At 36.6% G+C, this 10897-nt stretch overlaps 1 protein-coding gene across 1 annotated transcript in view; it reads left to right on the top strand.

Moving 5' to 3' along the window:
- Positions 1 to 10897, top strand: part of LOC110026182 (nodal modulator 1-like) — a gene marked incomplete at its 5' end in the record, with an annotated part of 106540 nt that overhangs the window by 76627 nt on the left and 19016 nt on the right. Inside the window, 6 exon segments of the mRNA XM_020727035.1 lie at positions 3637 to 3837; positions 3973 to 4086; positions 4187 to 4437; positions 7713 to 7761; positions 7840 to 8088; positions 8595 to 8825. Coding sequence (XP_020582694.1) covers positions 3637 to 3837; positions 3973 to 4086; positions 4187 to 4437; positions 7713 to 7761; positions 7840 to 8088; positions 8595 to 8825 — 1095 coding nt within the window.

Genomic DNA, 10897 nt, shown 5'->3' on the forward strand with positions numbered 1-10897 from the left:
CGAGATCCCGTGGCGAGGAAGGCAGTGATGAACCCTGGCTGAATAGCAGGGGGTAGTGGAGAATGGAGTGGTTGTGGTTGCAGTTGAGTGGAGGAAGCAGAGGATGTGGTGACAATCAGATGCTTGAAGGGGTTGCGGTAGCGGATGAGGTTGCTGGTGTGGTTGGTAGTAATAGGGAGGGGCTAGGCAAGAGTGGTGACAATGGCTTGGGCGCGAGAAGATTGGCGGTAGTGGGTGTACGTGGGGTGAAAGCTGGCGGCTATTGAGGTTAGGAGGGATCAATGACACTCAGTTGTTGTTGGTGGGTTGGTGGCCTCAAATAAGGGGCCGTCCAAATCCAAGCTTCTTGCTGTTGGTTGTTGGGTGATCCAACAATATAAATCGGTAGGGAAGAGGTGCAAGGGGCGGGCAACGAGCTGGAGGGGGAAAAGATGACGACGAATGGCGGAGATAACCACCACCTCGGAGCAAGTTACTGTCGGAACACCACCTGTCCTTGTATACAACCCTTAGCAAGGGGAAAAGTGCATGATGGCTTGAAATCTGAAATCAGAGAAGCAAAAGCTTCTTTCCCAAAAATTAATTTCGCATTCTTCAACAAAATATCATTACTATAGCCAAAGAGACAGGATACTGAGTTTCCCACTACTTTGACTCCTCCTAAGAGGAAGAGGAGAAAAGAAAGAATTAAGAAAGCTAGATATGCTCACGATCCTTGTTACGAATTTCTTTTTCATTCAATTACTTAGCTACAGCTCTAACTACCATACTGGCAAGGCTAGCACGAGTATAGCTCTGAGATCACATTCATCCAGACCAAAGAATACCTGCCAGAGATTGAGCTCGACTCGAGAGATGGTGACATAAGGGTTGCAATAAAGTCCTCGGTGGGTAAGTCTCTTGATATTGAGTTGACCCCGTTCCGAGAAAACATCGAAGCAATTAATCCATTGCAAGTCCAGGTAAGAATCAAGGAGTTGAATCCAAATACAGCTTGTTACCCGTTGCCAATCTGATACTAATTCATAGGCAAAGAATAGAACATGAAATCGTTGCTGAGGGAATGTCGTTGGGCGCCATAGGGGAAGAAACATGAAAATCCAAGATTTGGGATTCCATTGTTGTTATTTCAGGAGCAAGCATCCAAGCAACGGTCGAGCACATGGCTTATGACTTATAATAAAGTTATAGTCTCCAAGTGAAAGAGATTAGCATGAACAAGGTTCTCTTTCCGGGTTCATTAGTCGTTGGGCAAGCATGAACCTGCTTTGCCTCAGATTCCCCATTTCCTTCTATTTTCTATTAATATGATGTAGGCACATCCATCGCCCATTTGGTCCATCCCATTCTTTTGGATTCAGTTGATCTGCCTGCCACAAACAAAGGACTATTTTTGATTCCCCGACCACAACAACAAGCCAATCAAACCCTTCTTTCCTTACTCGCTCCTACTATCTAAAAAAGACAAAACCACCCTTGCCTATGAGACAAGAGGGTAAAAACTCATCATAAGGATTGGGCTGGGGAATTGAACAAAAACTCATCTCTTTGAAAGAAAGTTTCATAGCTCGTTCAGAAGCAGAGTTTCACACTATGACTCATAAAAGAACAAGATCAAAATGATTTAAGTATGAGTAGTTGAGGTGCTTTTAAAGGTAGAAGTCCTTGTTCTCACCCACACCCATGTTTTGCGACAAGGAAATAGCTTTTATTTTCCCATAACTCAGTTTGGAATGAAAGTCAAACTTCCCCTCCTCTTCTCCTATCCTTTCCCTCCTCTTGTCTAGTCTTGTGCTACCTCTCCATCTCCCGAGCTTGAGGTTCCCCCTCTTGTTGCCACCAAGTTGGATCGCCTTCGGGGGCCGAAGTCATATTCGCAGCTCTCTCGCTCGAAAAACATGATGAATGTTGTGTTGGTGATTGGAAAATGATAGGCCTAAACTTAGTAAACAAATAAACTGAACTTAGAAATTGGGATCACATTCCGCACTTATAAGCTGCCCCAAACGGGCCCTTAGTAAACAAATAAGCTGAACTTAGAAATTGGGATCACATTAATTTCTCTCTATTTAGTCTTCCTGAGACGAATGTCAAAAGTAAGGTGCGTATTCGAGGTAAATGAAATTATTGTTTTTTCCTTCAAAAGTGATAATATAAAAAACATCAGACATTTCTTACTCATCATTCGCATCTAGATCATCATTGTCCATTGCAATGATTGATTCATTTAAATTGGTTTTCAAAGTGGATAGTTATGGTATGAGCGGAGTCCCTCGAGGAAATTTTATGAATTGCTTCACTCCTTTCCTTAATGTATGTCTGCTTAATGAAGATTAAGCAAAATCATCACGATAGGATCAAAATGTTCCAAGTCAAAGCAGTCTCCTCCTCGCTAAAAATGACCGGTCTTCTCTTATCTTACAAAGATGATAGAACTTCATCTCGTCATCTATATGTGAAATGAGAAAGTAGAACTAGTGCTTCTCTCAAATGAAAAGATCTGACATCCATTCCGTCTCCTACCGGTCTATGCCATCTTTATTTAAGCCATGGGCAATTTTGAAAAAGATGGTTCACTTCTTCTGATTCTGCATTTGTTTCGTTACTTCATGCTTCCACTAACATATCTCTCTTTGTTTCTTTCTCAAGAGCGAAAATTTCATCCTATAACTAGACTAAGTTCCTTCTAGCCCTTAAAAAAAGGAAGTCATTTTTAGAATTTCTTGCTTCTGGGATTTGGCTCCCTGTGGATAAGGAGCCGTGTCATGATTTGTATTGCGATAAGACTGGATTGTTCCTGCATTCTTTGGCTTTGGGCTGCTTCACAAGTGTGCAGAAGTAGATTCTTCAACATTCGAGCAACATTGAACCAACACAATTCGCCTTGATATTCCTTGGGCGAGGATCTTGAGGCGGTAAAGCAAAGCGTGCTTTCAAATTCTATAAGGGATATGTGATTGAATCCAGGCTAGCACGCCCTAGTTTGAGTCTGCTGCATTTAATGCTATTGTCACAGAATAGGCTGCTCATTCAGAGGGTGTTAGGAGGAATGTGATCTTTCAAAGAAGAGGTTTGAGGACTGTTGACTTCCATTAAGAGGAAGTTAGGCTGCTTCGTTCTCATTTCCCACCCATTAGAAATCTGGCCGGTCCAACCTCCCTGTTGACACCCAGGCTGAACCCATCGGTTCAGCCAGCCCCTCGTTCTGTGTTATTTTATTACATTCTCAGCCAGCCCCTCGTTCTGTGTTATTTTATTACATTCAACTAACTTATAGCTGCTTTTTTACTGCTTCATATTTAGATCCATACAAGTAACCTTATTTGAAATTTCGTAAAATCTTTTATTTATTTATTTATTTTTGATATTTTTCGTTGATCGCTTTTAAAGCAGCAATTTTAACCACCCTACGTTGAGCCTTGGAATTATATCCTCATTTGTACCCTCATTTTTCTATATAATAGGTTCAAGATTCTTCACACCTAAGATTCACTTCATTATTTGATTACATTGATAGATAATTTATTAATCTAGCGCCCACTAAAAATATGAGCATCAACCTTTTTCTGTTATTGTTCTCATCTTTTACTGTCTTTGGAAACAACAAAATATTTAGAATTTATATGAAACATTTAGGTCAAGCACATTTCTACAGCCGCAACTGATGAGGACAGTTGGTGCTGGGAGCGGAACATTATTGACTTGGATGTTGGCACACAGGATGTTAAAGATGTTGTTTTTGTTCAGAAAGGTTACTGGGTTAGAATTGTTTCTACTCATGATACAGAAGCACAGATCGAGCAACCCGATTCATCCCGTATTGATTTGTTGATAAAGGTTAGCCTTTCTGTTGATCCTCAGTAATTATTTGATTATTAAAAAAAAAAAGAGCTTTAAGAACTAGCTTTGACTTTATGCTAGACATAATTTTTCTATAAAAATCATCTGAAGTTTCCTGGGCTTTTCTTGCAGAAAGGGTCTCAAAAAATTTGTTTGCAGAATCCTGGGGAGCATGAGCTTCACTTTCTTAATAGCTGCATTTTCTTTGGGAGCCCATCTCTGAAATTTAATACAATGAATTTGACGGTACATTAAGTTTCTTTCCATTTCCGTTTATTTTAGCTGATGAAATACACATGATGAGTTAAAATCTTGTGTACTCATAGGTTTGTGTTTAATGTTACAGCTGATTTATGTCAATGGAGATAAGTACCATCTTAGAGGAGAAATCCACATCGACTCCAACTTACTTCAAGGGATCGAAGATCCATCTAAACACCTTTTGGTTGACATTTTTAATAAAGATGATGCTTTTATTGATACAACTCATGTTCGGCATGTTTTGACTGAGGAAGACCTTGAAGGCACACTGGTATTTGAGTACTCGTTTTGGTTGAATCTTGGTGAGGAAACCATCTTCGTTCCTCAGTACTCAAGGTAAAATGTCTGTCATTTTATATAATGGAAATTTACATACCTAGTACACAATTCGTATTTATTTTCATATCTCACATCCAAACTTACATATTTACATAGATATCATTTTAGTGTTTTAGAACTTATGAATGAAAATATGTATTTCACTTTTAAAAAGTGGTAATAGTGTTATTTTTGATGTGATATTAAAGATTTGAGTGCTATGTTTGTAAATATGAAAGTATAGGTGCGATATATAAATCCATAAGAACTATGTGTAAATGCCCCTTTATATAATTTTGTGACTATCTTTTCTACCTGTACCAGGGCAACTGTTCCTTTTTCACATTTGAGATTCTGCAATAACATAGGCTAGACTAGAGAGATTTTGTAGCAGCTCCTTTTACCATTTTCATGTTGGCTTTTTTCTTGTTTCTAATGGCTGCAAAAGTGATGGCAGGACGCCTAAGCAAAAAATCTGGCATTAATGTGAAACAAGCGCAGAAACTATTTAATAATTGTCATCAAAGATTTTCTCAAACACCTGAATTTTGTTTATCCTCTGCTTTTAACAATTTTAAAATTATGAATTTTTCCTAGTAACAAACTATGATAACTAATTCTATTCCTTCTAAACCTTTATATTCTACATAAAAAATCTTACCATGGAGTTCGGACTCTATGGTGATGGATCTGTAGGCATCAACCAATTTAGTTGGCACAGGTTTTGTATGGCAACTTGTGTGATATAATTTTGTCCGCCTTGCCTATTTTTGTTGGTCATGCCTGTGACTTGCATCCGGTCATTAGCATGACAATGTCTCATCTCTTATTGATTTTGTAGCAGACTATTTTTTTTGTCAAACTAAAAAAAAGGGTGTTACCTGTTTGTGAAACTCTTACTAATGTAGGATCTGAGGGGTTGTTGTATGTAGTCTTACCTTTACAAAGTAGCAGAGATGTTATTTCCATAACTCAAATGTGACTGCCAGGTTGTAATGGTGGAAAGTAGCGCCTGCTCCATGCCTCCTATCAAATCATCCTTAGTTTCAAATTATTTTTTTTTTTTATTTACATATTACAAAAATTCGTGTAATAATTGGACAGTAGTATTAGGAAGATCAATAATTGTAATGGTATCGAATTTCTGTGGACTTCATGCATTTTGAAATTAAAGTGATGATATCAATTGGCAATCCCATTAGATAATGATTGCATTAGAGATCACAGCAAGTGATTTGGGATATGTGTTTAGTTAAAAGTTCTTCTAGAAATTAGTTAAGAGTCTAGTATTCGGTTTTGAACTGCTTTGTTTCCTTGAAACTTCTCATTTTCAAAATCAGAATACTTGTTTTTTTGTATGGTCTGTTTCTCTCTCTATCTCCTTTGAAAGTGTTGGGCTAGGTGAAAGGTTGATCAACCTAAATCTAAGTTTATGACCTGAGTACTTGAAACCGTTTAAATTTTACAAAATTTATTCATTACAGTTGATTTTTTTTTTCCTTGGCAGTGAGAGCAGAAATGATGGCAATGTTGGTGCGCATGCCAGGAGCAATCCTACGAAGGTGGTGGGCGTGAACATTAAAGGAAATAAGAGGAGTATGCCAGTGTTGGACAGGGATGTAGTGTAGATGTCAAGCATCAAAAGCGGGCCACAAGAAAAGCGGAGCATTGGAAATGAGGGAGTTTTGCACTGACATGCTTGAGTATGAAATGTTCCGGCAATGTTGGTGTGGCTTGAGTACTGGGATGGAGTAAGGTATTAGCCATCTGTGAGGTATGAATGTAGTGAAAGGTGATGAGGAGAGGGTTGATGGTAGGATTCGACACAAAAAGTGGAGGCATAGAACATTGATGAGTTCACAAATCAAAAGTGGGATGTGTATTGTAAAGAAACAACTGTGGAAGGTAGAGGAGAGATTTGAAGAGACTTTTATTTGAATTTGGTTTTGGCTCTTCGGGCCTGACTCATTGATTAAAAGTTGAAGGATTTTATAAATCTAATTCAATCAGGATGAGTTTCTTCGGATTAGACTTTAGTTTGGGTTATGACTTGGTGTATCTTAATCAGGTCAGGTAATCATATTGGGTTTTAGAGAAGTCTTCAAACTTGAATTAAATACCCTTTTAACTGAGTATGGTTGTCTTTAGTCGGGCTAATGTCAGACCTATGTATTGGCTTAACGATTATGTATTGATATTTGTGTGGCATTAAAGCATAGAAGAAGTAACGCTGGCCTTTTTTTTTTCTTTCCAAGACCAATTTTTCTCTCTCCTATTCATTTGGTTTATATGAAAAGATAACTACTAGCATCTAGTGACAAGAAATTCCACTTACGGATACCATGGCTAGCTGCGTGTAACATTTCTCCTGCAAATTACAGCTTCTAGCATTATCCAGTTAGACAGTGTTTCATTGCTACGGAGGCCCTCAAGTGTTTGCATTTTGATTTTTCGGTATTTATTAGGAGGAATAACCTGACCACGTGCCATTGGCCTCCTGTTTATACAAGTAATTTGTTGGAGAACGTTTCATTAAAATGCTTTTCATTTTATGTTAATATGCCTTCCTTAATACATTGATAATTGATTAGGATTCTAGAGATAATGACTAAACCAGAGTGAATAGGCTTTGAGGATACATAAATACTCAACATTAGTTAATGGAAAAAGGGGTTTCAGAAATTTATCCCTAAATTATTGCGAAAAGAATAACACTCATTGATGATGATTCTGGAGATCCATGACTTTAACAAGGGCCCATTCTGCATCACTTTTTTTATTTATTTTATTTATTTTGTTTTTGATAATATGTTTGGTTATAAATTATAATTTTTTTATTTTTTATTTAAAAAATAAATCAACCTTTTTTTTAAAAATACTTAGAAACCTAAATGTTGTTTTGGACGATTATAGAAACAACTAGCTCAAGGAGACATCTTTTAATTTTAATCAATACATAAACAAAACAAATTAAAACAAAAAATGGAAAACAAAAACCGAAAACAAAAGGGATCCCACATAGCTCCTAAATTTCATGTAATATTTTATCTTATTTGATATATAATTTCGGCTGATTTTAGCTTGTTATTCACTCTTTATAATTAATGTTTGAGGCAAATGTCATTTTGAAGATTTTCATCGTAACCATGCGCTACATGCTTCTGGAGTTCTTAGATAATAACAAATATTGGATTTTCTACTAGACCTATTGATTGTGTGATCTGCATATTTATTGACGCACATAAATTGTAGTTTAGAAGCAGCTTATCTTTCTTTTTTTCTTTTGGATGTAGCAGTGCTATTAATGGGAAGAAGATCCTGTTTTATCCAAGAAAGCGCCATGTATGTATATGCATGATATATTAATGCTGCAACGGTCTTTTTGCATTGAAAATCTTTTCTAACTCTATTGATTGACAGGTATCAGTTACAAATGATGGTTGCCAGGCTGCTATTCCCATAATTGTTGGTCGAATGGGGATGTATGTTGAAGGGTCAGTCTCTCCACCCCTTGATGGTGTCAACATTAGAATTATAGCTGCTGGTGAGAGCATCCATTCTCCTTTACGAACTGGTGATTTGGCTTTGGTTACAGAGACAGGGGCTGATGGATCTTTTTCTGCTGGACCATTGTTTGATGATATACGTTACACCGTTGAAGCTTCAAAGGTTTGTATCTCTTAGGTTATAAACCTATGCATATACCTGTTCTAATGTTGCCCATATTTGGAATTGTTGCATTTCCTAAATGGACTCGTTCCACATTGATCAGGATTGCAATCTGCTTGTTCTGTCATTCCATTTATATTTAAGAGGGTCCTTCTGATTTTCCACTTTAATTTCAAGGAACTACTAGGAAGTTGCAGGCATGAATGATCTTATTTTAATCAAAAAGGAAAATATCTTGATAGCTTGTTTGATAGTGTTAGTTTATTCTGTTACAGAAGGCTAATTTGTATCCTGATATTAGTTTTTTGGATAGTGTACTTAATAATTTTTCTTTTTAACTTATGTGAATGGCACTTCTTATCTGTAAAATAAATGAGGAGAATTTATAACTGATTTTAGGGCCAAGATACCTCATCTCCGCCTTATAATTTGATTTTTTTTCTTTTGCAATAACAAAATGGGAGGTTGATGTTGATCTTATACTCTTTTGTTTTCTGTTGCTGCAGCCTGGATACCATGTTAAACAAGTTGGGCCCAATTCATTTACTTGTCAGAAACTTGGGAAAATTGTGGTGAACGTTCATGATAGCGGAGAGACTGTAGGGTTATTCCCTTCTGTTCTGTTGTCTTTGAGTGGTGAAGATGGATACAGGAACAACTCAGTGAGTGGTGCTGGAGGAACCTTCACCTTTGAGAATTTATTTTCTGGAAGTTTTTATCTTCGTCCTGTGCTTAAGGTTGGTCAACATGTATTAAGTAGTTGTAGCTTAACTGTGCTTGCTGAATATTTGTTTTGCATAGACTTTGTCAACCTTAGTTTGAGATGTAATTGTATGCTAATGTAGAGTTACCTATAATCATTTCCTATTTTTTCGCTATTAATGATGCCCATTCATGTTCCATATGTCAAACCCATTCAACATGATAAATGTGTATTGATTCATTTGAAATATAATAAAATCTATTTAAACATTGCAATAAAATTTATTTGAACATCTCCCATTTTGTACTAAAGACATTTGATGCATTCAAAATGTCAGAATTTCCTAAAATAAAACCCTGGCATTAAAATTGCTGTACGTGGGAAATAGAAATTTTATGCAAAATGACCATGAAAATAAAGTCAAAAGTGCATGAGAAATGAGAATTTATGACCAAAAACAGAAAGTAACCGGGCATGTAAAGCTATAAACACAAATATCATTCTTGCGAATTATGTGTGGAGCACATTGATTGGCCTGCTGCGAGTGAGGCAGGGTCTATATGCCCACATAGGATTAATATGGGCTTTTCAATCATTGAATGACTAGAATCGTGCTTGTGATTTTAACTAAGGGAAATTTGATGGAACGGTTTAGGTTGTGCCTGCGGTCTTAACTTGAGAGATTACAGTTTCCTATATGGCGTGATCACTATTATCCATTCCAAATCAAAGGAAATGATGTTCATGACTTCGACCTTGACTTCCAACCAAGAACAAAGATTGTCTACATAAATCCCTTCGAGTTGGGGTATCTAGTGGATCGTGAACTGACTTGATTGGGGAACATTTGTTTTGAATCTTGCTTGATCTGTTAGATTAAAGCCTTAGAAGAGGACTAGTCAGGGCTGATTGGATTCAGAATTTATTTTGGATTTCTTTGGTTCAAGGTAGCCTTACAGGTCATGAATGAGTCATGAACCCAATTAAGGTAGATTTGAATTTGGGCTGATTTTAGTGTTCCTTGGGCCACCCACGCTTACTTAAAACTTATTTTCTTGAAAGGGTCTTAAATCTGTTTCAAATGGACCTAACTATGTTTCTTAATGTTGGGTTAACCAAGGGTCATTGTGTTTTGATTTAAATATGGTTTTAAATGTTCTACAATGATATTAATATAATTAGAAACCGATTACTTGAAAGGCTGGTTTGATTTTGCTTGGTAGGGCTCATTGGTTTAATGTGGATCTACCAAGTCAAGCTGGATTGAAGGGATGATTAAGATTTGATTGAAGCCACCATGTCAAATTTAGTAGATGTTCCTGTGCTAAGAGTGTTTCATATGGATTAAAATAGGCTAGAACTTGTTCTCAAAAGAAGTCAATTATTGCTCATGTAATTTTTTGTGATGTATGCTCAGAGTTTCATACATGCCTTTCTATTTCGGTGCGGAAGGGAGAAAACCAATACATTGCATTTTTAATCCATTCCGAGCCAAAGATTAGTACCGCCAAACTTGTACTTTTATCCAACTTTCTTAATGTAATGGAAAAATCTTTTTTGCAAATTTTCATATAGGCACGCAAAGACTCGTAGGTGTAAAAGACTCAAAAATGATATCTCATATGGCACCAATATGTTCCTTTCTTAGTGTTTTGGGTAGTCCTAGTACTACAGAAGATTGTCTTAACGAATTGAAAGGACTATCTGGAGTAAAACATGACTAAAAAATGAAGTTGAAATATAAGAAATAACATTAATAAGCTCTGAAAATGCATTTAAACTGTGTTGAAAAATCGAAAGAATCATAATTGAATAAGCAACAGAAAGAACTCAACATATGAGGGACCTGAGTTTGATAGCTTACTTAAAGCTCTGAAAATGCATTTAAACTGTGTTGAAAAATTGAAAGAATCATAATTGAATAAGCAACAGAAAGAACCCAACATGTGAGGGACCTGAGTTTGATAGCTTACTTATTAGTAGAATCAAAACTTTCAGAGTGTACTAAAACACATGCTTTAATGCTCACAAACTTTATAGACACTTTTTTTAAACTGATGTTCGAATGATTATAAACTCAGGAAGGATCCTCTTAATAGGGAAAGA

This window comes from Phalaenopsis equestris, unplaced genomic scaffold, assembly GCF_001263595.1.
Source record: "Phalaenopsis equestris unplaced genomic scaffold, ASM126359v1 Scaffold000356, whole genome shotgun sequence".
Classification (NCBI taxonomy): domain Eukaryota; kingdom Viridiplantae; phylum Streptophyta; class Magnoliopsida; order Asparagales; family Orchidaceae; genus Phalaenopsis; species Phalaenopsis equestris.